The sequence below is a fragment of the Gallinula chloropus genome (assembly GCF_964237585.1).
Source record: "Gallinula chloropus genome assembly, chromosome: 2".
Classification (NCBI taxonomy): domain Eukaryota; kingdom Metazoa; phylum Chordata; class Aves; order Gruiformes; family Rallidae; genus Gallinula; species Gallinula chloropus.
Genome location: NC_140086.1, coordinates 10,027,864 through 10,055,257, shown reverse-complemented (window position 1 = coordinate 10,055,257; position 27,394 = coordinate 10,027,864). Strand labels below are relative to the sequence as shown.

Sequence of the window (27,394 nt, the reverse complement as noted above, 5' to 3'; positions counted from 1 at the left end):
CTACGATTATATCATTTGTGTGCTGGAAAATGCAGGGCAGCGTGTTGAGTGCTAAGGAGGAGGAAGGGATGCAGTGCTTGACTGTGGGCATCGCTGTTTCTCGAGCGCGGGGTGGTGGCTGGTTTATCTGCCACCTGGTCACACAGTTCTGGAGCTCCCAACGGGACGGTGAGTCTCTCGCTTCGCTCTTCGTAATACGCTCCACAGGGGACCTTCTTCCTCGCTGCTCTCCTCTGAGCTGGAAATCGTGGTGCCTGTTTCCGTGCCGACTGGAGGCCTCTGGTAAGGGTCTCTTTGACATGAGACTTTCTCCTCTTGGCACTCCTCCCTGTGTGGGAGCTTAAGGCTTTCGTTGAAGGCGGCAGAAGCCATGCACTCGGCTGCTGCCTTATCGCAAGCGCATAGCAGCTTCTCACACATGCTCCAGCCGATGCCTTGGAAAGAAGATTCAGAATTAACATTTTAAAGCGGTTGCAATTGCTCATCGTGTAATTTGCCACAGGTAGAATAGCTTTAGAAAATAAACTTTTCAGATCATTGATTCTATGATTCTTAGGGGTTGGAAGGGACCTCGAGAGATCATCAGGTCCAACCCCCCTGCCAAAGCAGCTCCCTAGCTCATATTGCACAGATAGGCGTCCAGATGGGTCTTGAATATCTCCGGAGATGGAGACTCCACCACCTCCCTGGGCAGCCTGTCCCAGGGCTCTGTCACCCTCACTGTGAAAAAGTTCTTCCGCATGTTGGTGCGGAACTTCCTGTGCTCCAACTTGCAGCCATTGCCCCTTGTCCTGTCTCCACAGACCACTGAAAAGGGGCTGGCTGATTCCCCCTGCATCCCATACTTAAGATATTTATAAACATTAATAAGGGCCCCTCCTTAGTCGTCTTTTCTCTAGGCTGAACAGTCCCAGCTCACTCAGCCTTTCCACATAGGGGATCTCCCTTAAATTTCAGTCTCCAGATTCACTTTAATCATCTAAATATAAACCTGACCCCAACATGCTAGGTGGCTGAAGTTGAATTTGTGATTGTAAAGATGCCAACAACTGAGTTGCATCTGCAGTTACAAATACTTGAATGTAATTTTGTCGGCCTGACGTGGTCACATCACACATGATGGCTTAATCACCTTTAGCTGAACTAGGAACAAAAGCTGGGCTTTACAGTTAAGAATTGTTAGCATTTTGTACGCCAAGCTTTTCTGTCTCCATACTCAGCTCTAGCACAGGTGTGGTGGCATCCAGTCTGTAATGCTGATGCACCATCAACAGGATGTAAGAAGTTTCCTCTAACCCAAACTTACATTTTGGTTGATGGTCAAAACATACAACTTCAGATCTGGAGCTTCTTTCTACATGACATCCAAGTTTCTTAACTTGTTCCGTACAGCAGTGATGAGAGAAGCAGCACCTAAAAGAAACAGTAGATATACATGAAAAACACTTATTCTTTGTGCATCACAGAGTACTGTGGTTATTGTATCTATTTATTTTCAGTATAGTTAATCTGTATAAATATGAGAAATTTGGCTTTAATGGGGGGACAAATTCAGAGGAGCGATCCCCATAAGGAAAAAGAATAAAAAACCCAACCAAACTTGTTCTTACTCTCCTCCTTTACCTGTTCCCTTTCCTAATTCCTTCGCTATAGTTTCCTAACAGTGCTGGGGTTTTTTGCTGGCTTTTGTTTTAATTTTAAGACCTATAATTGCAGCTGTTAACGATTACCTAATCCTCTGACAAGCGTCTTCAAGAGCTTGGATATTATTGGCTGAAAATCTGAAAACTGCATCATGATAACCAGAGCCTTGAGTAGCCTTCACGTAGTCTACTTGATCATCTGTAGGCACTTGCGAAAGTGTAGGAAAATAGTCTGTGCTGTATTCTAAGTTCTGTAGTTAAACCTGATGTGGCCCAAACTACTATGAGCTTCCACAGAGAGACGTTTCTAGTTGTAAATGCAACGCTGTTAAATGAGTTTCCTTTACTTTGGTTGAACCCTCTGTGTTACCCTAGAATTACTCCTCTTTATCAGTTGTACTGTGAGCACGTGTTGGCTGTGGCAGTCCTCTCTCGAGCTGTGCTTTCTTCTAAAGGACAGTGCAGCACAGATGTATGTTAACTCTTCATGAATTCCTTTCCAAACCATCTCTTAGCCAAGTTTCACAGCAACTCTTATTTCTCTTCGTATTTTCTTCCTTCCGCTCTCTTTACTTCCCATCACTCTCCTTTCTTATTTTGAGTTAATAAGTCCTCTCCAAAACACTGATGCAATAAGAAAAGTATTTAATTTTTTATAGTTTGTTTTTTTTCCAGAAGGCAGCCTGACTACAGATACATAGCTACATGAGACCCAACAATAGCTATACTGATGTTCCTTGGTCCACAGGCATCCCGATAATACCCACATTAATGGCAGATTGTAGAAGAGCCCACACCTGTCCAGTGCATCCATAGGATAACCTCTTCCTTCCTGGCCACAGTAGCAACCGTAAGACTCAAATTCCTCTGGGCATCGCTCAGTTAAACAGAACAGCATTTCTCCTAGTTGGGGCAGCTCCCTCTTCACTCTTCCATTTCCTCTCTCTTGCAGGAAGGTTAATCTCTCACATACTATAAAGCAGAAAAGGTTATTTGTTAACCTCTCATGTGGCAATAGATGTACTTTCAGAGCTATCAAGAACTTTAAAGACATCATTCTATTATTTCTAAATTACTGCTCTATTCCATGAACTATGGCACTTAGAGTGCTACCAAGCAAGACAACACAAGTGGCGGGGGGGGAGAGGGAGATATTTAAAAGGGAGAGAGAACTCCCCTTTAAATATAAATTACAAGTCAAATTGCATTGCTATAGGAGTGCTTTGCAGTCATTTGTAATCCTTCATAGCTGCTTTTTTTCTTTTTCTTCATACCTGGCTGATTATTCAGTAACTTTTGTTTTGAAAATTAAGAACATGGAGTCCTAACCTCTCCTGTTTGCGTGCTGATGGCTGGGCAATGACTGCTGGAGGGAAGAATAACTTCTTTTTTTGTATGTGAAATACCTTCCACCTCGAATTAAAGATGTGCTGGCACTGAGATGTGCATGACTCCTTCATAGTGTGCTTGCAAATATTGTCTGATAAAGCTTAGCTACTCTCACAGAGCAATCAGTAGCAGTGTTGCTTTCCCAAAGGAATAAGTTTGGATTTTTACTTCAAAGATAATTGTTTCCTGATCTTACAAACAGGGAGAACCACCGTGGATTGTTACATTCCTGCTTTTTCACTGCAACTCAGTTGGAGCTATGATGCCTCTATCCCAAATGCAGGGTCCATCTGTCCTAATGGTTACTGTGCTGCTGAGGTCTTGGCATCTCTGTGTCCCAGTTCTGATGTCTCTGTGGCTTCACTGATACTGAGGGTTTGAGATAACCCTGTGTTCCATGTCAGGAAAAACACTGTCAAGGAGGCAACCTTTGGGACTTAGCCAGGGAAAGGATTTGAAGGGGCTGGTGGTTGGATTGGGGGAGACAGAGGGTGGACCGCTGTTCCTGTGCATCCTTCTTGCTCCTGTGACTAATTCCATCTTCCCTTCTGCCGATCTAGACCGACTCTCCCTGCTTTTCCCAGGGACAGTAGGAAATTCTTCCCGTGTGCCTGCTTGGGTCTTTGCACACTCATTCATGAAGAACAAACCCCAGATTCATGCACATTCTAAAAACTGATATATCCTATCAAATTTTGCAGTCTGATGGAAGGCTGGGTTGATTCTTCATGCCTGCTTTGTTCTAGTTCTGGGATGGCTTCTCTCTATTGGTGGGAAAGTCCACGAGTGTGGATTTGCAGCAGTGACAAGTCTGAAATGTCTCAGGATGTCACAGAATCACAATGTTGAACAAGACCTTTAAGATCAAGTCCAACCATTCCTGTCCTATGCTAAACCATATCCTTAAGTACCTCATCTACCCGTCTTTTAAACACATCCAGGGATGGTGACTCAACCCCCTCCCTGGGCAGCCTGTTCCACATCCCGACAACTCTTTCAGTGATTTTTTTTTCCTAACATCTAATCTGTCTGTGAGCTCTAGGCAGGACTTGGAACAGATTCAGAAATGGTGAGGAAAAGGCTGACTGGCAAGATTTTGGCAAGAGGTGCAAGTGGAGGAACAGGGGAAGTTCCTTTTGCTTCTGCTGCTTGTGAAATGAAGTAACTCAAAGATGTAATTAAATTGCTGCCTAAAAACAAAGCAAGAGGAGACACTGAGCTATTTTTAAATCTTGTACTGTATGAAAAATGTACTTATAACCTAATCAGAGATAGATTTTGTAAGTGTTAATTGACAGCACTTTGGTGGAAGATGTTCAACTGTTGAAGCATTTGCAGATGATTGCATCTCCTGTTGTCCTTAGAGATACCGATACACTTGTGCTCACCTGACTGGTTTAGAACAACTGTATTCCATTTCATTAGATATAACTTGGAAAAAAACCCACTTCATTTACCTTTTCCTGCAGGCTCATGGTATCCTGTGTCAGACAGCACTGATTCCACAGCTATTCCAGAGGAAGCTGGGCTCTGGCCACCCATTGGAGGGCTCACCTCTGGAGATGACATAGGCATGGATTAGATTTACAAGGCTAAACAGTTCTTTTGGCAATATGCTCAAAAGTGTGAATTCTGAACCGTAATCCATTGGCTGTCTTCTAACATTTGTTTAAGTCATAGTTGGAAGGCTGTTAGTTAATGGTTAGGTAAGGTTCCCTGGTCAGTGTTTGGTGGTAAACTGCCTCCCCAGTGCAGCCAGTTGTGTAATCTAGACAGATTTAGGGTGAAAATAATGTTATTCTACCTGTCCATGAAAACTGCTGTATCCACGGATAGCTGGAACAGGAATAGCAAAGTGCTGCAAATTGGAATAAATCTAAGTCCGTTTTTACTTGCCTTTTCCTTTTGTCCTTGCATATGTGCCAGCAGGAATCTTCTCAGTGGGGACTTGCACTGAGTTAATATCTCCTGGGGATGAGGCTGGGGAGGTGGTTATCTCTTCCACTGGGAATACAGCTTCCATAAGTCCAGCCTCTTCTAAATAAGCAGAAAAAGAAAAGACAGGAAGCAATAAGCAGCAAGATTTTCATTTTAGATAGCAGGTCAGAGCAATATCCTCGGGCACAACTTGTGTGAACTGATGGTCAGAGAGAAAACAAATTCAAAATGAAGACTGGAAGAGCAGCACATACCCAAGCTGGACATTTCTTCACATTTCTGCCTTTCAGAGAACAAGATACTGGTTAAACAGGACCAGTAGAACTGCCGATTTATTTATTTATTTTTGATTTTATATGCTGCCTGCTAAGATAAAGAGCTGTGGCGGTTGCTGAAAGTCATACAGGCTATTGATTGGTCATCCATATGGAGAGACAAAGTGCAGGTAAAATGACATATTCTGAGTAAATCGCTAAAATAACCCCCTTTCTGTTCACATGTGGATACCAAAGCTGGCAGCAACATCAGGGAAGGTAGAAAATCACTGGTGTGATGCAAAGCTGGGTGTCAGAGGGGTTTGCTTCATTGTAACCACAAGCAAATATTCAGGAGACAGTAAGTTCAGGATGAACAGAAGCATAGTTTTAAGGAGACTCTTCATCCTAAAAATAAATTGCAGTGTATTTTTAGAATAACTGAAGTTTTATTCTTGACTGGGACTGTTTTGTTTAATTTGGGGATTGTTTAGCTTATTTTTCCTTCTAATTTTCACGTTTTATATATACCTAACTTGTAAATGAAAAGACTCTTATCAAATGGAAATCAAATAGTTTCTTTTTTTCTAAATGCCAGTATGGAGAACTGGCATTTCACAAACAAAATACTCTGAAAATACTAGTGAACATGTGTTTTGCACATTTTTAACCCCCCTCCTTTTAAGTTCCTTGGCTGAACTTATTAATTGGATTAAGCTCAAGTTCATTAATTTGTTTGTCTGAAGTTCTACTTTTAGTATGCATTGAAAATAACTTGTCATGGGATAAAAGAATAAATTTTAAAAGTGAAACTACCCCTAAGAACACAAGGAAAACTATGAAAGGCTGCAAAAAGGGAGCAATAGCAGCACTCTTGTTTTAATAGCTGACAAGGTGGCACATTTTCTGCCACCTTGTTTGACAGCAATGCATTGAAATGAAAGGGATTCCTGCTAGATATAGAAGATGAAATTGGGGTTTGGGAAATTCAGTGCTTAGCTAAGAGATATTAGAAATAATCTTCCATGAGCCATACACACCTCCAACACAACAAACAGGTTTTCTGGTACATTCAAGGTAACGGAGGAGACCAGCTAATGAGATAGGAGATATGGTCCAGACTACATAATCACAGAATCACAAGGTTGGAAGAGACCTTTGAAGATCATCAAGTCCAACCATTCCCATCCTATGCTAAACCATATCCCTAAGTACCTCATCTACCCTTTTTTTGAATGCATCCAGGGAAGGTGACTCAACCACCTCCCTGGGCAGCCTGCTCCAGGCCCTGACAACTCTTTCAGTAAAAATTTTTTTCTAATATCCAAACTAAACCTTCCCTGGCACAGCTTCATGCCATTTCCCCTTCTCCTATCTCCTGTCACCTGGCTGAAGAGACCATCGCCCACCTCTCTACAACCTCCCTTCAGGTAATTGTAGGTGGTCATAAGGTCTCCCCTCCGCCTCCTCTTCTCCAGGCTAAACAGCCCCAGCTCGCTCAGTTGTTTCTCATATGATTTGCCCTCCAGCCCCTTCACCAGCCTGGTTGCCCTTCTCTGGACTTGCTCGAGGACCTCAATGTCCTTCTTATGGTGAGGAGCCCAGAACCGCACACAGTACTCGAGGTGTGGCCTCACCAATGCCGAGTCCAGGGGCACAATTATCTCCCTAGACCTACTGGCCACACTGTTTTTGATACAAGCCAAGATGCCCTTGGCCTTCTTGGCTGCCCGGGCACACTGCTGGCTCATATTCAGCCTGCAATCAACTAACACCCTCAGGTCCCTTCTCTTCCTGACAGCACTCCAGCCAGTCTCCCTCTACTACCCTCTACTCTCCATATTCAGTGTTCCTTGACACTTCTCTGGTGCATTTCAGACTGCCTGAATGATCCTTTCTACAAAAATAAAGGGCCATCGAAATCTTCCAAGTCCACCAAGGTGCTCCACTTCCAGCTGTAGCTACTGGTGCGCCTCTGCTCAAAGCCATAACAATTGCAAAGGCTGAAGTAGGTCATAGACTTAGAAAAAAATCTGTGAAATTCTGTTTAATAAAGGAAGAGACAAAATCAAAATGAACCCTTCTGGCAGCACATGCTATGAATCTAATTTAAAGGACCAACCATTATATCAGAAATCCTCATATGAAGAGGTTTTCACGAATACTAGCAGGAGGAGTGCAAATGAGTGGCTTGAGGCAATGGACAGCAAATATTTCTCAGTCTGTTTTTATTGTTTGTGTATCTGCTATCTGACCCTGATCTAAATTTGATTCCCTGGCAGCCCCATTGTAATCATGCATGGATTTTTAACTGTGATGCTTTTAGATGAAGTATTGCTGTCAACCAGAGGTGTTGTGGTTTAACCCCAGCAGTGATTCAGGACCCTGGAGTTGCTCCCTCCCTCCCCCACTCCGTGGGATGAGGAGGAGAGTCAGAAAAAAAAGAAACTCATGTATTTAAAGACAGTAAATAGGACAGAAAAGAAAGATTGATGATGATAACAATAATAATAACAATATACAAAACAAGCTATGCATGGTATAATTACCACCTGCTAACTAATGCTCAGTTAGTTCCCGAGCTTCAGCACCCTCCCAAGCCGATTCCCCCAGTTTATACACTGAGCATGACATCATATGGTATGTAAGATCCCTTTGGCCAGTTTAGATCAGCTGTCCTGATTGTGCCTCCTCACTGGCAAAGCATGGGAGGCTGAAAAGTCCTTGACTTGGCATAAACAGTACTCAGCAACAACCAAACCATCAGCATGTTATCAATATCATTCTCACCCTAAATCCAAAACACAGCGCTACACCAGCTGCTAAGAAGAAAATTAACTCTATCCCAGCCAAAACAAGGAAAGTGGAGAGTCACTGACCTTTTCTCAAGGGGACAGCAAGAGCAGGACCTGTACCTCTGTGGTCCCTTGTGGTAACTGTATAAAAAGAAGAGGCACCATGGTAGTGACTTACCTGCTCTATTTCTTCTATACCTTTCTGGAGTGAGTTTTACTGAAACCATCATGAAGCTTAACCAGACATCGCTGTTAGCCTTGTTTCATAAAGAGATAATTAGGAGAACTAAAGGGGTTTACTCAGGGATGTGCAAGTCAGCAGAAGAACTAGGGGTATAATCCAGGGGTCAGGACTGATTCATCCGTAGAAGTATAATCAGACTCTTACCTCCAGGTTTGGTAGTCCCCAGGACCACCTCATTGGGATCAAAAGAAACAACTGTTGAAGACAAAAAATATAAACTCAGAAAACAAGTAGCCAGCACAGAGACAACAAGCAGCAAAGAAGAGTTTGTTCAGTGAAGAAGGAAGACCCAGGCATTTCATGTACAGAGATTTGCCTATTTTTTCCCTGATTGTTGTAGACAAAGCGACACAGATGAAGCAATCTCACTGCTGCATTCAAACAATGTGCTTTACACTAACAAAGAAGCAGCATCAGCAGGGCTGGAGCAGCAAACATTAAATCCATCAGATGGATAAATACACTAAGGAGAATTATGTTCTGTATCTCAGTACTGTGCACAGGATGCCACATTCCTCATGAGCACCCCATGTTTGCTCCCATTGAAAGTTGTGTGGATGTGCAACTGCAAGCCCCAAACTTCCCCAACCTCTAATCTATTTATTTGCCTGATAGACTGTTTTTTTTTTTTTCATTTATCATCAGCTACATTTTGATAAATGATATATACATATTAATCTCTGCATCTCTTTGTCTGTTGTTAGGATGTGGTGATATGGGGAAGAAGGTCTTCAAAGTCTGACTAAATACCTAAATACACCTGTGATGCATTTTCAGCTTTCTGAAATTCCTAATACAGATTTTTTATCCCTTGGCAATATTTTGAACCTCAGGGTGAATTACAGCTCCTTAGAGAGCACACGTTCATTTTGTGGGGAAGTAAAATGTTGTTACAGACGTGCAAATACAGGTGCACTGACTCCTTTAGGACTTCTCAGTTTTCTATTGCCAAGCCTCCCAGAAGCAGGTAGAAAAACATGAACCAAAATTGGAGCTGTTGTTAGGTGAAAACAAGAAATATCTGGGACAAAACCCAACTTGATAATACAGCAGCAGCCAGCGCTTGCACTCAGCATAAAGCCTTTCAGATAGGAGGCACTTTATTGAAAAACCTGTATGTCTGAAGTGTTGTTTCTTAAAAAAATAATAAGAAGGAAAAAAGATATCCATGTGGTTTTGCATCATTCTGGATTCACACTGATAGAATCACAGAATCATAGAACGGTCTGGGTTGGAAGGGATCATAGAGTTCCAACCCCCTGCCACAGGCAGGGCCACCAACCTCCAGGCATGATCTAGACAAGGTTGCCCAGGGCTCCATCAGGGAAATGACCTGCTTTGAGAAACACAGAAGAGCACTCTACAGATTAAAACCAGGTTCTTAAGTTCATCAAAAGTGCAGTTTTCCACCTCTGCCCTCTCCCACAAAACAACTCCTGAGTTCCTCTGTGTTGGGCACTGCCTTGGTGGCACCCATCCCCTGCACATTGCTTGTGTGCTTGTCTCTCTACACGATTGTATGGCTTTGCTTGTGATGGGGCAAATTAAGAGGGTGCATCAGATAAATAGGGCAGTGGATGGTCTAAGACTGGCCTCCTGTATTTCGACACAGTGTGACTTGGCCTTCACTCACTAGGTGTGACCTCAGAGAGCCACCCAGGGATTCGGATGACGTCTCTCCATGGCCTCCTGTGGTGTAGTGCACACCTTGCAGATAGGAAGCATATAGTTTTCTCATACTGCACCAGTGAGTTTTTGCAACCATCCGTTCCTGAGCATGATAGCTGTTGATAGGAGCAGAAAAAAATTAAAATTGTCAGAAAAAACACTTGGTCTTGTGGTTTAGGCACTCAAAGGAGAGGCACCAGAGTGACAGGAGTTTCAGTGAGGATCTCTGCATTGCAAATTAATAAAGCACCAATCTGCTGGCTCATTTGCAACAAACCAAACTCAACTTTTCCTCAGATCCCTGCTTGATCTTGCATAATTAAATGTCTCTAAAGACAACAAATATGCAGTTGATGGTGGCTGCAGTGGTTGGCACCTTGGCAGCAGGTCCCTGCCAAACAGCTCACCTGCTGCTAACTGTGTTCCCAGGGGAGAAAAAAAGGTCTGTTTGAATGGGAACAGGTTTTGTTGTTGAGGGCTCATTCTTAGCCCTTGGGAAAATTGCTGTAAACACCGGTTGGGCACGTGGCAAGCACAAATTGAAAAATTGCTCATTGTCATTCAGTCTGGAATTCAGTCACCAAAACACCACATCTACTTCTATATCAGTCCTTTTAGAAGGGCAGAAAGAAAGATGCTCATTGCTGGCTTTTATTCTTCTAGGGAGCCAAAAGCAGTGCTTCTTGCACTGAAATTTGCAAACCTTCTTCCATGGATGCAGTCACAGCCTGTGTTTTGTCAGTCCCATGATGAACGAACTCTGCAAAAATAAAAGCATTCTTACTCCGGACTGTCATGCCTTAGGATGCTTAATAGGCAGGGTCATGGCATAACACAGAATCACAGAACAGCTGGGGTTGGAAGGGACCTCTGGATACCATCTACTCCCACACCCCTGCCAGAGCACGATCAGCTAGAGCAGGCTGCCTAGGATCAGAGGCATCAAAATGATATTATTTCTAAATATGGCTACTGGTTTACTTTTTGTACAGTTATATTATATAAATACGGCAACTAAAATCCTAATTATTGATAATTACAGTAAAGGTGTTAAAATCTTGCTTTATTATTTATTCAGTGCTAAATTCTACTCAGCAACATACAGTATAATTAAAAAAAAAATCCCTAATCTCTATCATAAAGAGTTTCAACCTAAACAAGAGAAACTGGCTAGCAACCAGAACAACAGCATCACAAGGTTGGAAAAGACGATTAAGATCATTGAGTCCAAGTGTTCCTGTTCTATGCTAAAACATATCTCTATCAGCATTCTTTCAGTTCCCATTTCAGCAGGTATTTAAATACATGGCCTATAGTGAAGGCACGAAGATAAGACTTAAAACATTCAAACAGAAAACTTAAATGTTTACATCAAGGCCCGTGGTTAGGAACCTTGTTAAAGCAGGGTCTTCAGTATGCATGCAAATAGAAAAGGATCCATCTGAAAATGTTTTAAAGAAAATATTCTCATATTCTAAATGAGAATCAGGATTCTGTCCTGAACTCCTTGGAAAAAATAAAGGAGTCACTTGGCTGAAATTTTCCAGTGTAAAAGTTTGACACAAAAATGGTGCTTTAATTTGAGGCTTTTTTTCTCTTCCTTTTATATTTTGATGACCTCCTAAAACTCATCTTTGCTTCTCAGGACAGAATTCAGAGGTATACTCATGTTATTTTTCTGAGTATAAATTTATCTCCAATTAATATACTCCAAAGAGTTACAGACATAATGAGATACTTGCTGTGTGACATGTCACCTCTCTCTTGCTGGTGGTTTCTGAAAAGGAGAAAGCTCTCGTAGACTAAAGTATGAGAAGGGGTGTTGTCACTCTTTAAGTTGAATAGTAAAACAAATTAAACCTATTAAAGCAAAGGTTTGGGCAAATATATCCCAATTCCATTCATGTATTTCCCCGTAATAAATAATCTACCAAAATCTTCTTCCTAGAAATTTGTTAGAGAGGATTTTTTTTCCCCAGAGCCAAAACTGGACAGGACAACTACAGAGAAAGATAATATCAGGGGTGAACACTAATTAAAGATGTTTTGTTCAAAGGATTATTTTTTTCTTGCTTTACAAAATATAATCTGGACCCTAAAATCAGCAGATCTACTCAGTGAGCTAGAGTGGAACCTGCCTTTACCAGCAGCAGTAAAATCAGAATGGTTTTCCCCTTAGCACCTAACAATTTTCCTTTTATTTGTAGCAGGTTGGAGGTGGTGTACTCTGTATGAGAGCCACCTGACCCCAGTGAAGGATTACTGGCTTACACAAAACAATTTTCTGGCTTTGATGCAAACTTCCCTGGGGCATTTTCTTCTCCCTTAACCTATTCACAAGGAGATGCACTCATCCAGAGTGCAGTATGGATGTGTATATCTGTGCTTTGCACTGGGGTGTGTGAATATGAGCTGAAGGATTAGGAAAAACTAACAGAGCTTTTTCCACGTCTGCCTAAGCTAGGGAGTTCAAAGGTCCTCTCCCTGACATGCTCTGATTGCAATCCTTATGAATTAAGTTTTTAATCCAGCCCTGTTCCCACAGGACAGGTATTCAGTCTTACAGGGCTGTAATTTCAGCTAGAGAGCACAGATCAGTGTATGACAATAGAGATAAATATCCCCTTCATCTTTAGAGAGGATTTTTCCTTCTAAGATTGAAACCAAGGAACAAAGCAGAGTGGGTCTATTTTTTGCCTTTTCAGCTAGTTTTAGCATGATCTAAGGGGGAATTTGAGCCAGTGATACTTTCAGCCTGGTGTTCCTGCTAGTGACCTCAGTGGGTGACTAATCCACCCAAGTGTCACCCATTCATTTAGGTTGGCAAGAGCCTTACAGGGTTGTCAGGAGCCTTCTTTAAAAGATTTTCTTCATATCTAACTGGAGTTGCTCTGTTACAGTGTACTTCTCACCTCTTGTCCTCTCCCTGTGCATCTCCAGGAAGAGTCTGGCTCCATCATCTCTACACACCCCACTAGGTATTGAGGACAACAAAAAAATCTCCCTTGAGCCCCCTCCTCTTTCATCATGTGCGCCAGCCCCCTCACCAGCTCAGTAACCTCTCCTGGACTTGCTCCAGGATGGCAATTAGTCCACCTTCTTCTATCTTGGTATTCACTTGAGTAGCAGTAAATGGAAAGGCCACATGAAACAGAGAAGAGGACAGGCTGCCAGGTTTAGCACAGGAAAGCACCCAGCTTCATTCTCCCTGGGCCAAATTTGATGCCAAAAGAAGAACTGTCAGGAAGAGACAGTCGACCAGATCTTTCTAATTACCTGTAACCAGAGATGGACAGGAGGAGACATCCAGGCCATTCAAGGAAGAGTTAATATGTGCGTTCACAAAGCATTCAATGGCGTCTTTGTCACAGTTGCAGAGTAACTGTTCACAGGGATCCACAGACTCTGGAAATGGAATGAAAATCCAAACAAGGCACTATTGAAATATCTTTTCCCCCTCCTGACTCTTCCTCCCTGTAATATCAGTGTTATATTCATTAGTGCAAAACAACTCATACTGTGCTGCTTCATGTCAAACACCACCGAGTTTCACAGTCCAACACAGTTTGTCTCCAAAATGCTGTAAGATGTAGCCTGAAATGACTGGTAATAGACTTCTTACCAGTTCACTCTGTGGAGGAGTGAGGACTACAGAGCAGTGCTTTGCTGCCTCTAGTTTTTCCCATGGAAAATTCAACCCAGCTGATATCAAGTTTGACATTTCACAGTCTTCATTAAAATATTGCTCCTCACCTCGAGAAGTCATAGTCCACAAGCCAAGCTTTTTATGTAAGATGTGCTTTGCTCCTTGTGAAGGATATGAAACAGCTTCCCAGGAAATATTATTTTCCCACTTCAAAATCTTCTAACCTTCAGGCTTTGAAAAAAACCCAAACATTGCCCTTTCAGAGCTGCCACACGTTGCATGTTTTTGATGGGTACTATTCATTTTTATTTCCTGGGGTTTTTGGGGTTTTTTTTTAGTTTCAACATAGTGTTTTCTGATTATTAAGTATGGAATAAAAAAAGCATTATGCATGTTTAAATACACTTGAACCTTTATAGGTTGGCCTCAATAGCAAGAATGGTTTTGATTTGAAACAAGAAATGGAAATTGGATCAGATTGTTGCTAAAAGAAGCTGTAAGGGTATATGTTTGGGCATTCTGCTCTTCTTTGCTAGTATCCTCAAATCATATTCTAGCATATACAATTTCTTTTCTGAAAGGCAATACTTGCTGCAAAATTATATTACAATTGTTTTGCATTAAAGAGCCCCAGTTCTTACTTGCAAGGTATGTATTAGTTTTGTATGGAGTGGTTCTTATGATAATGGCATACTCCTATGATAGTGTATATGGCCCTGGAATCAAGAATCTGATCTTTCATAGTACATAAAAATCAGGCCTTGGAGCTTTAGAAGGGAACTATTTTTCAGGTCTTTCCCCAGCACAAGCTGCATTTCTGATGTGTGGAGGTATCTCAAGCAATGCTCAGTGCTTGTGCAAAGTCAGTGAAACTTCAGCAAGAGGACGCCTGTTAGAAGAGCCCTAGCAAGTTTCTAGTGGTTGGACTTCAATTTTACTGATGAGTTGGGCTTTGGATGCCTCTGTGTATTCCTATTGCCATTCACCTCTGAGCAGAACATTTAAGCCCTTAAAAATCTCCACATGGAGTTCACTCCTGTTTAATATATATGTGACTTTTGATAGGTAGACATGAGCGAACTTCTTGGTGATGGTGAGACTCCAACATTACTCTCCTGAGGTAGGTTAATCTTACCACAGGTCAGGTTTTCAGTAGAGCAGCTGATGTCTGTAGATATCTTTGATGGATCCCATGTGCACTCCATCTCCATTGCTTCCTCGTGACATTTGCGGTGCTGGAAACAGCAGCTTGAAAAAATGAAATAACACAAAATTCACACAATTTATTTTCAGTTTAAGATCAAACTGCAATGCTTTCAGGTCACTTTTACACAGGAATGCAGAAGATGCCAAAAGAGAAAAAGAGGTCTTCAGTGTAGTCCCTATACAGAAGAAAGGCTGAGTACTGCTTTTCCCTGAGTCAGTCTAGTGGGATAAGTACTGCTGGATGCAAAACTCGGTGGTAGGAGCAGGTCTGCATGCTGTGGGAGTCCACACTTCCATCTCTGGCCTTCTGCAGTACCTGAGTTCTTACAGCTCAGCTCTAGAGAACTTGATTCCAGCCCTGCCAAGAGCTTTCTCACTAAAGGTTTGGGGAACTCCACAGAACCTGGCACTCAGGGAGTGCTACAGCATCTGCAACAACTTGTGAATCCCCATGTCTTGTTGAGAGTATGTGAGCATGTGCAGGACTATCCTATGTGTCTTGTACTTTCTCTTTTATGCAACAATCAGAATTACAATGCACCATTGAATATGAATATGATATACTGACTGAAGTGAGCCAGCAGTGTGCCCAGGTGGCCAAGAAGGCCAATGGCATCCTGGCTTGTATCAAAACTAGTGTGGCCAGCAGGTGGTTGTGTCCCTGTACTCCGCATTGGTGAGGCCACACCTTGAGTACTGTGTCCAGTTCTGGGCTCCTCACCATGAGAAGGACATTGAGGTCCTCGAGCGAGTCTGGAGTAGGGCAACTAGGCTGGTGAAGGGGCTGGAGGGCAAATCATATGAGGGGCATCTGAGGGAGCTGGGGATGTTTAATCTGGAGAAGAGGAGGCTGAGGGGAGACCTTATCACCACCTACAATTACCTGAAGGGAGGTTGTAGAGAGGTGGGCGATGGTTTCTTCAGCCAAGTGACAGGGGATAGGACAAGGGGAAATGGCATGAAACTGCACCAGGGCAGGTTCAGATTAGATGTTAGGAAAAAAATTCTTCACTGAAAATGCTGTTGGGATGTGGAACAGGGTGCTCAGGGAGGTGGTTGAGTCACCATCTCTGGATGTTTAAAAATAGGGTAGATCAGGTACTTAGGAATAGGGTTTAGCATAGGACAGGAATGGTTGGACTCGATGATCTTAAAGGTCTTTTCCAATCCAGTCATTCTGGTCTGTGATTTAGCTGTGGGAAAGGGCCACAGAACATTTTCCTCACACTGGAATAAAGCAGCTTCCTCCTGCCACCCCATAACTTAGACAGTTAGAAACCTCATGGTTTCCTACAGTCCTGCTGTCGTGCAAAGCCCAAGTGCCTGCACCATCACCTCAGCTGTGAATAGCAGTGAAAAGGTGACTCAAACAAGAAGCTCTTCATCAATCGTCTCTTCTCTCGACCTGCTCTTGAACAGGCAAGCCAGCTATTTCTATATTATAGCAATGTCTGTATCCTATATTATGTACTATATTATATAGCTACTTCTATATTATGGCAACATCCATGTGACATAAATAAAACACTGATAAAACAGTCATCATGTACCTCATATAAGATTGCTACATACATTAAGCAGGGGCTTGTTGTTAGATTTAAAAATATTCATTTCAGAGGGATAGACTCAGAACTTGGGTCCATTATTGAATTCCCATCAGTCTTGACCATACCAGATGCAAAGGTAATGTTAAGTCATTAACAAAGGAGTTAATTTTAATTAAGCATGTGGGATTTTCGTTAAAGATGCAGTGAATGGGCTGTTACACGTCACCCAGAGCCCCACACATGGGCTGAACTCACCAGTGGACCGAAGCACTCCTGCACTGACCACTGCAGGCATCAAACTCTCACCCCTTGTAGGCTCCCTTCTAGGCTACACATTCTCAATCCCTATAGTTAGGAAGCATTTACTTTTTAATTAGTTACTATATTAATAAGCAATTATTACAATATTGAATTTGTCCTCACAACCAGGGAAGCAGTCCAAGTCCTAAATGCTATTAGACTTAGGACTTGGTGCAAGATGTCAGTGATGAGGTTTGCTCAGGTTGCCAGCAGCAGGTCAGAGCTCACAAAGGACATTAACCCAGCTGATGGAGTTTCAAAGCCCACTTTCTTGCACTGGAGCATCTCTGCTGCCTGTTAGTGGTTTTGCTCCCTGCTGCAACGTGGTCTAGGAGACTGCAGGAATTTGTTGGACAAAGGTGAGAGCAAACAGCATTCAGCAGAGGCCCTGATGGTTCCTCCACACCCCAGATGCTACTGTGCATGTTTCAGAGATGAGGTTGAAATTTGTAAAGTCCATCAGGAACAGGATTTTAAACATATAACTGATGAAAGACCCACTCCTGTCTCCACCTGAGGTCTACTGACGCATCAGAACCTGAAAGCTCCTCTAACAGCGTAATTATTCTAATCATAGAATCATGGAATGGCAACACAAACACTCTGCAGTTCTTGCCTGTTTAGAGCATCACAATTGCATCAACACTTAATGCAACAGTTAGAAAATTTACTTGCCTTCCTTTGAAGGCTGAATGAACTGGGGCTGCTCAGCCTTGAGAAAAGAAGACTGAGAGGGGATCTGATCAATGTTTATAAATATCTGAAGCGTGGGATGCAGGAGAAAATGGCCAGATTCCTTCCAGTGGTCTGTGGAGACAGGACAAGGGGCAATGGCTGCAAGTTGGAGCACAGGAAGTTCCGCACCAACATGAGGAAGAACTTTTTCACAGTGAGGGTGCCAGAGCCCTGGGACAGGCTGCCCAGGGAGGTGGTGGAGTCTCCTTCTCTGGAGATATTCAAGACCCATCTGTATGACTCCATGTGCAACCTGTTGTACGGAACCTGCTTTGGCAAGGGGATTGGACTTGATCTCTGGAGTTGTCTTCCAAGCACTACAATTCTGTGATTCTGTGATTTCCTCTGTGAGCAGTGGATTATAAGACTTGGATTGCCCACTGTGCATGCTTCTCTTTCTCCCTAAACTGTGTAGATAGACTAAACTCCCAACTTAGATATGACAATTAGCTCCGTTTGGAAACAGGACATGGTTGGGGGACAAACATTTTCAAATACCTGTGCAACCTGTCCTAGGGAACCTGCTTTGGCAGGGGGGTTGGACCCAATGATCTCTTGAGGTCCCTTCCAACCCCTATGATTCTGTGATTCTGTGAAATGCCCTAAAAACCTTCAGCAAGATATTCAACCTTTTTTTTTTTTTTTTTTATGGAACCAAAATCCAGTGACAAAATCCAACGTTTGCAAAACTAGTTTCTGAAAAATAAAGTTAGTGAAAACAAATTGCCAGACTGTGGGAACTGTGTATATGAAAGCCACATAGCAGCCACCTGCTTGGAGGGTCTCTTGAACCAAGGGTGTATCTGTGTCAGTGGTAAAACAATCATCAGTCTCCACTTACTGCAAACTGCAGCAGGGTTGCCCTGCTGCCTAGGAAACCTCACTGCAGGACTGGTAACTGATTTGTAAACACAAAGTGACTTTGCAGACGTTTCTCAGGACAATACTGCCAATAGATCATTCTGCTGATTCTGTATTTATGCTGCTCTGCATTAAAGTGAAGCTGAGTGAAGGGAAAGCCCAGGTGCTCAGCTCTTCAGATGTCAACCCATTGAACTGACTCAAGCTCTCATTTCAGCATGTCAACATGATTATTCAGAAAACCTTTCATCAGAAGTCACATGGCTCTTTTCCAGTAGCAGGGTTAGATCTTCATTTTCTATGACATCCCATGCTGGAAAAGAGATGGATTAATTTCCATCTAGCTATAGGCATTGGATCTTTCTGAGCCATTGCTGTCTTCACTCAGGAATTTAATATATTACATTACATTGTTGGGAAAATTTCTTTTCTTTTTAGACATGAATAGATCTTGATTCTTTTTAGATTATTTTTCACACCTCCTGCTGACATAAGTGAACAACCATTTGATTGTCCTGGCCTGAGATTACAGTTTTTTCTCACTAGCCCAGTCAGGATCTAGGGCAGTATCCCTCCAAAGCAGAGTGAAGTTTGGATGGTTTTGTTCCTGGTGCATTGTACTGGGAAGAGCCAATGAGCTACATTGTTTTTTCCTGTGCCTGGATGCTTCAGTGTCTTACAACCTCTGCATGTATGCAGGTATTCAGGGCAAGATCTACTTAACCTCCTAACTGCCACTTGAAATCATACTTTAGTGTAAGGTTATTCCAGTGATGCTTAAATCCCCCTCAGATGACAGCATTTTCATTGTGGTGCACTATGAGCTTACACTGCTGGTGTATTACACAGCTCCCAATACCAACAGCTCGGTGAGACTGTAAAACCCACTAACTGCTCAGATTAATTCTCTCCCACTCACTTTATCAAGCGGGCTTACAGTTTTTAGCACCAATTTAAGTGTGAGATGGATTCCCCAGTGCAAAGAGGGGTTTTGTTCACAAACCTCTGTTCAGAATTGAGAGACCTGTGGGTAAGATATGTCAAGGAGACATATCTGGTGTTACTCTATTGCATTAGTGGCCACTCTTTGCAACCAGTTTGAACTGGTTCTACCACCAGAGTCACACTGGTGGACTTATTTTCAGGTGTGGGGGACTCTGCTTTTATCTGTATGGTGGGAATATTTCTCCACATTGAGGTGTGGGGTGATGAAGAATGACTCTGAGCTATGAGAAGAAAGAAGCTAGTGGATCATCACAACCTGTACATAATGACCACCCTGACTTCATCTGTTTCCAAGTCATGCTGTAAGGCAACTGGTACAGGGTGTTGGCTCAGCAAAAAAGACAGTGCTCACCAGCAGGTAGGAGTTACACAGGAGATACCTGATAAACCAAAGTTGAAGTTGTGTTGTAGGTCATATCAGATACCTGGCTTGCAAGTGAGTGATGACTGTATTAACCCAGCTGGATGATGTTGGGATTACCCTCTGAACAAATCTGTTTTTCCCTGACAGTCCTTAAAACATTTAGGCACGTATTATGCATCAGGTCATAATATTGAAGAGCACTGACAGCTAGTCAGGGCAGAAGAGGACATCTCATGGGTAAGACTTACTCATCAGCTTCATCCACAGGGAGCCCTTCCATCTCAAACCGGCAGGAGCAACCATAGTCTTCAAAATCCCTGGGACAATAACCAGTAATGCACTTCATTTTGTTCACAAAGTTGAGCAGGGCAGGGAAGTTAGTGAAGATGGACTGCAACCAGGTGAAGTGAGAACCCAGGCAGTCTGGAAAAAGAACAGCAGTAAAAAGCATGGTAAATAGAGGTGAGCCAGGTGTGGGTCACCCATGGGTAATGTTTGTATGAACACAGAGACTAAATAAGGTAGAAACACAGGGGCATTGAGGAATGCTTGAAACTGCAATATTTAGTGTTGTAATAGTCTTTGGGGAAATCTACAGCCTCAAAAATCCCCGTTCCTATACAGGATTTCTATTCGGTGCTCAAGTAGAACTGGAACACATACTTACCAAAAAATAATGCAACACTTTCCACATTTTGAAAGGCTCCATTGAAGAATGTGGCATTGTCTAAATGGGAAAAAAAAAAAAGTAAAAAGACAAAAGTCACACTTCTTCAAAAAGAATAAAGAGCTGACAAGAACTGTCCCAGACACCCTCTGGTCTTGCTTCAATTGTTAAACCAATTTGGGATAAGAGTTACCAGCTATTTGCTAGCTGCACACGTCCCTGCATCGCTTCTGGAGCACAAATGATTCCCCACTGCCATGAGGCATTGCAGAAAGCAAAGTTTAAACCATTCTTACTCAGAATTCCTTGAGGTGTGTTGAGAAGCTCTGGCAGAAATGCTGGCGGTTCCAATTCTTGGCCACCTACCTCAGCAAACCAATTTGAGACAAAAGAGATGTAATCATCATCATCATCATCATCATCATCATCATCATCCCCACCACACACAACATATACTTCATGATGACACATGATCTGCAAGCATTTTGGATACCTTCCTTCACTGTCAAGGTGATTTATCAAAGCCATGAAACAGCGTAGGTCCAACAGAACATAAGAAAGCTCAGAAACATGCTTCAAACAAAAAAAGCAAACAACAATCCTCTGTTAAACCAATGACTTTCTAGTGAGGATGTGCAAATCCTTGTATTCTTCCACTCTTCTCAACAGTGGCACTTGCTGGGATAAATTAGTAGAATTCTATAAAACTATTCTACTTAGATTTAGTTGCCCAAGTACTTTCATTGACTCAAATGTTTCCACTCTGCAGTCCTCTGCTCTTAATTTATTCTAAGTCAAGAAGTCTGCACAAAAATCTCTGCAGCAGCTTGCTGTTCCAGGAAAGACACCAACCTCTTCTATTCCTTGGCCTTTTGCTCTGTGGTTATCTGAAAATCTTCCAGCACAGTTGGGATGTGTGGACCAAGGATTCAAACTGAGGAGAAACCCTCTAAGGTTGCTGTGCAGAGCTCATACTGGTTTCTCTGTGTCCTTATTACCTCTTGCCTTACTGTCTCTGTTCCTATCACCATGTCTTTCTTTTTTTCCTTTTGAAGATACTGTGATATATTTTTCACACTTTAATATTTTTCCTGTTTGCAGTGTCCTGAATTAGGGTGAAATAGAAAACTTGTTCTCTCCCTTCATATTTTTCCTTGCTTTTTATCTCCTGCACAATTTTAGGATACAATAGGTTATTTTAGATTTATTTAAACTTGACTGCTTTTAAAGATAAGTCAAAAGTATTTATTGGCTTAAGGATCTAAAAACTGAACAAAAAAAGTAGTGTTGCTTTTGTGTCATAGCTTCTGTCTCAGAATAACAGAAAGATTCTGGGAAAGAGCTGACAGTTATCTTGCTAATCTCTTAAATTTTCCTGCAATAAATGTAGGTGCAAGAGAGCAAAGTGTAGTAGTGGGGTTTTAGATATAAGGCTTAACTCTATGTTTAGCAAAGGATTAGGAAAAAAATCAGGCTTCTATGTTTTTATTGTATATAAGGGCCACCTCAGGATGTCTCCAGCTATTGTGGAGTGCAACAAATGATCCTGGTGACTGTCAATACGCTTCCAGCAATCAATGTCTCAAGCGTAGTGGCAGAATATGTATATGTGACTGAGGAAAAGGGGAATAGGTACTTCCTCCTATGTGGCTGCTTACCCAAAAGTCTTGGCCACAGTGTAAAGCTTTTAAATGAAGAGCAATCCATCAGAAGTGTCCTTCATTGCAGCAGGTCCAAGGGGAACAGACCGCTTCCCGCAAAGCAGAGCAGGTCTCCCAGTAAAGACTGGTATTTCACAGAATGGGGATAGGTCTGTTGAAAGCTTGATGGCCACAAGGAATTCAGATTCAAGCAAAGTAGCAGTATGCCTTGCAGAATAGGTAGCATTGAACATTATGTATTTGCATCCACATTAAGCCATGCTTGCTAAAGAAAACCTGTCCCTTATTTTCAGGCTTAAAACCTGCATTTCCTGTGCAATAACATCCTTTCCCCAAGCCATCTTCTATTAGGTGCATCTAGAGCCAGGTTTTGAAACATTGCATAATGCCATGGTTCAAACTCAGGTGTCTCTTGATGAATAGCCATCAGTTGTTTGGTCCTTTCAGCAACATTTTGGAAAACATGAAAATCCCATTGAATTGAAATGAGATAAAGAATCGACAAAGCCAGACTGCACAACTGCTGTGCAAGTTGTGATTGCTCCACTATCCTCCTCTTGCATTTAGTTCTTCTCATCAAAGTTCATTTGCATACACTCAGTGAGCACATAAATGTCTGCAACTCCCTGAAGAAAAACCTCTACCAAAGGGTCTGCAGCTCAGTAAACCTCTGCTTCTTCTAATCTTTTCATTACTGAGAGTGGTATTTCTAATTGTCACTGAGTCAAGATCAATGAACCAATGTTTGCTAACAAGATTGATTAATTTTGTTTAAATTGACAAAGAGAAAATACTTTCTGGATTAATTATTCTCTTTTCTTTTACTATCATGTCTTTTGGGACTAATGTCTCTACGTTGATGCCTATATAGCCAGTGAAAGATTGCACAACAAAAAATCAATCCTTTACACTTCAAAAGACCCCAGGGAGGACAACTTCCCTTGCTCTAAATCCTGCTAAATGACTCGGCACATATCCTGCAGAGACTTGTTTGATACATCAGCTCTTGAGCTTTCGAGCTGTATGCCTTATCCACAGAATTTCTTTCAACATTCAGATACACATAAAAAGTTTCTGGACTTTGTCTGTGAAGTTGATACTCTGACAACACTTTTTTGAAGTGTTTTATGATAAAAGCACATTAAAAAAATTCAGTGCAACTCCTGGGGTTTTTTTGCAACCATGGTTAATTAAAATGTTATAATACAGGGCATGGACACAGTCAATAGAATCACTAGCAAGTAGAAACCTTGACTGTGCTGGGAAAAGTCAGGGAGCAGCACACACAATGTATTCCATTTTTTCAAGATGCTAGTTCATGCACAGATATTTGCTTCGGTCTCAAAGAAGACATCATCAGACTACATCCCCCATAAAAATAAATCAATAAGGCTCTCCGAGCCTAAAAATGGTAGCATTTTAAATCTTTGTTCTCAGATTGTGCTTAGCTGTGGGAGGAGAATCTAAAAAGCTGTGTTGCAGCCTTTTCAGGTGATAGGGGAGATCTCTTTCAAACCTTACGTCAGAGAAAATTCTGAGTGTCCAGATATTTCGGAGTGCATGATATATTATCAACTTATATACACCCCTTTACATCTGGGGAGTGGATACCCCTTTATTTCTATTAATAAGTTTTGTGGGTATTTTGGCATTCTCTATCACTGCAGTGGGCAATGCCAATATTCTTACTAGTGTGTATTCATACACTAGGACTCTTAAAATTCAGCTTCTTTAATATAGTTTTCCCTGTCCTTTTTGTGTCAGTCCTATCTCTTTACAGACTTCTAATGCATGAGGCCCTTTAGAAAAGAGACAAGTGGTGAAATTAGAGTAGGTCAGTGAAGATTTTGTCTATGCAAAGGTAACAATATTTTAACTTTAGAAATCACCCCACGGAGTGACTAGAAATGGTGTTAGACCTTCTAATAGTCTGCCACCACCTCTACATCACACCACTACTCTTGATGACATTCATACACAGTGGAGGGACTCCAGAAATTGGAAATATTTGCCCATTCCTGTCACTGGAAAACTCGTTCATCCATGACAATAAAACTTAAAAATGTATATGAGGGAAAAATCCCTATTCAAAGAAAAATTGGAAGGAGGAGATTGAGCTGAAAGGTGTATTTCAGGATTCACTGAATGGTTTGGAGATTTTAGTCATACACATGTATGTATACACAATTTGTGACTTCTTGGGACCTTCAAGGACTTGAATAATAACAAAATGCTAGCAGAGATGAAGTTTTTTTAAAGCCATAAAATGTTTCTTGTTTTGCTAAAAGTCCTGCGAAAAATGGGGTTTATATTTACTGCATAGTTTTGGTGTTGAATAACTGGGTTGGAGGGAATGGAAGGAATCATTCTAAAGGATTGTTTCCAAATACACATACTTAAAACAGTGTTCAAGAATAAAGGTCAAATAAAATTAAAAATACAATGCTACTCACCGCTATATAAGACCATTGACATAGACACCAGAAGAATTACAATCATGTTTGGTTTAATCTAAAGACGAGAAAAAGTCACACAGAAGACTAGTGTGCCTGGTGAGTTAAGTAAAATATTAAGCAGAATGACTTAACTTGAATCTGATAATGGGAATACATCATCTCCGAAAACACTTTTTTGTAATACAAGAGCAAATATAAACCTTAGATATGTTCAAAAATTTACCAATGCCATGTTCAAACCTGACTAACAATATTCATTTTGATATTGCTTTAGGTGAGTCAACAGGGTCTGCCAAAGTGCTATCAACAAAGTCCATTTAGCAAAAAAAATGGTGTACTTGAATTTTTTGCTTTACAAGCATTTTTCACAGCTTAGTTGATCTAACAGGGTGTTCAAACAATTCTTCACATTATATTAAAGTGCAGATATTGTGAAACACTGTATAAATGTAGAGACAGTCTGGGATTACTTCTATTGACCCCAGTTAACCTGAAATCCATTATAATAGTTTGCTTCAGATCATGAAAATCTCTCCCACTTTGTAATCAGACATTAGTCTGTGTTGAGACTGATCTAAAGAATATTTACATTTTCCTAACCATAAGCACTATGGTATTTAGAGATCTTCAGGGTCTAGGTGTGCATGTCCTTACAGAAACACGTATAACAAATTCCTCAAAAGCTAAAAGTTTTGCACTACTATTGTTTAAATGACAGACAATTGATTTGTTTTGAACTACAGTCACGGTTTACCCTAAAGAATTATTTTCTAGGTCAATCAGTTATGGATTTTTTTTACAGCCAAACATATCAACATTTATTTACCAGTTTTTAAATATGTATCTGCTTCCCTAGGTATAAGGTCAAATATTGCATTCATTTCCATTAAAAATGCTGTAAATACTCCATCAAGAAGTAAAGTTATAATTTTAACAGCTTTAAATATCTGTAGCATACTATCCTGAATCTCTTACCTACACTACTCTACAACTCCACAGTCCCAAAGAGCTTTTTCTATTTTGTTTTATTCTTGATTTCTGTATTATAGACTATATCTAGAAAGGCTTACCTTGAGGGATATTATTCAAAAGCAGTTGGAAGGAGGACAAATAGATTTTAACAAAGTCAGTACTAAGTTATTTATACCCACTTGGGCATATACCCCACCCCTGTGATCACTTCCGTTATCAAGCACACTTCAACATTTATTAATTAATCCTTCTATGAGATTCCTTAGAGTCATTGTGTCCACAGTGTATCTTAGTAATATAGCTCCAGCCATGTAAAGGATCTATACTGAGAGGTCTGTTCTGCAGGTGCATTCACTGTATAGTAACTTTCCCTAATACTCTTGGCTGTAATTAAATAACAATCATCTCATTGTTGTTAATCACTCACAAAATCTCTGGGGCATGTGAATATGGCTTTAATAGCTTACCAAGAGGCAGTGTTCAGTGATGAGAGATGAGTGAAAATTTATACAGGTTTAAACACTGGCATTCCTCAGGGTTGAGAAGTCTGTTCTCGTCTATCCACAGTGGCTCCAATCCAAAGCTGAGCGAAATCCAGGGGAAAGTTGAGTCAGTGAGCTTTGGGAAGGCTTCTCCTCATCTGGAAGATGTGTTTTCAGCCAGGGTCAGACACAGCTACCCTTCAAAGATGCCATCAACAAAGACAAGCTGTCCACTGGATTTTAGCAAGATGAAGTGAGAAGTATAACAAGTCTAGAATTGTAAAATTATGTGAACCAAAGGCTTGGCTCCTCCAAGGCCCTGTGAAGTACATTGTCTTCAGAAAGGCCTTTGACATTGTCTCCCATAAGATCCTCACAGAGAAGCTGGATGAGCCCAGTAAAGTGAGTTGTAAACTAGCTGAATGGCAGGACCCAGAGGGTGGTTGTCAGTGATGCAAAGTCTAGTTGGAGGCTGGTGACTAATGGTGTACACCAGTGGTCAATACTGAGCCTAATCTTGGTAATGTTTTCATTAATGGTCTGGACTCAGGGGCAGAGTGTAGCCTCAGCAAGTTTGAAAATGACACCAAACTGGTAGACATCGCTGATATACCAGAGGGTCATGCAGCCATTCAGAGGGACCTTGAAAGGCTGGAGAAATGGGCCAATAGGAATTTCATGATGTTTAAGACGAAGTGCAAAGTCCTCCACCTGGAGAAGTATAACCCCATTCAGCTTGCCTTTTGGGACACCAAACTGAATTTGAGTAAGCAGTGTGCCTTTGCAGCAAAGGTAGCTAAGGTTATCCTCATCTGCATTAGGGAAAGTGTTACCAGCACATTAAAGGAGTCAATCTTTCCCCTCTACTCACCACTGGTGAGGACACTGTGTCCAGTTCTAGGCTCCTCAGTTTGAGACACGTGGACAAATTTGAGACAGTCCGAAGAAGGGACACAAAGATGATTAAGGGACTAGAGCATCTCTCATATCATGAGGGGCTGAGAGAGCTGGGACTCTTCAAATTAGAGAAGGCTCAAGGGGAGCTCATCAATACCTACATATATCTGAAGGGAGGTTCCAAAGATGACAGAACCAGGCTCTTTTCAGTGGTGCCCAGTAACAGGACAAAAGGCAATGGACACAAAGTGAAACACAGGATGTTCAATCTGAACATTACAAAACACTTTTTTACTCTGAGGGTGACTGAGCACTGGCATAAGTTGCACAGAGAGGTTGTACAGTCTACCTTCCACTCTCCTTTGGAGACATTGCAAAAGCCATCTGAACATGGGCCTGGGAAACTGGATTTAGGTGGCCCTGCCTGGGCAGGGCAGTTGGGCCAGGTGACCTCCTGAATTCCTTTCCCTGCTCTGGTGTCCCCAACACGAGAAGGACATGTAGCCATTGGAGCGAGTCAGAGTGCTGGAACATTTTTCTTATGAGGATAGGCTGAAAGATTTGGCCTTGTTTGGCCTGGAGAGGAGAAGGGTCTGGGGAGACCTTAAAGCGGCCTTCCAGTACCTGGAAGAGCTACAGGAAAGATGGAGAGGGACTGATTTCG

General features: G+C 41.7%; 1 protein-coding gene across 1 annotated transcript; it reads right to left on the bottom strand.

The window, feature by feature from the left end:
• Nucleotides 1-138: 138 nt before the first annotated feature.
• Nucleotides 139-24,422, bottom strand: OC90 (otoconin 90; the record flags this gene model as incomplete). The annotated part of the gene is made up of 13 exons (XM_084280253.1): nucleotides 139-434; nucleotides 1,307-1,413; nucleotides 2,441-2,615; nucleotides 4,490-4,588; nucleotides 4,929-5,069; nucleotides 8,408-8,458; nucleotides 11,670-11,708; nucleotides 13,208-13,336; nucleotides 14,713-14,825; nucleotides 19,844-20,018; nucleotides 20,263-20,322; nucleotides 20,559-20,624; nucleotides 24,377-24,422. 13 exons carry the CDS (start codon nucleotides 24,420-24,422, stop codon nucleotides 139-141), a joined length of 1,497 nt encoding a protein of 498 aa, XP_084136379.1.
• Nucleotides 24,423-27,394: the final 2,972 nt, after the last annotated feature.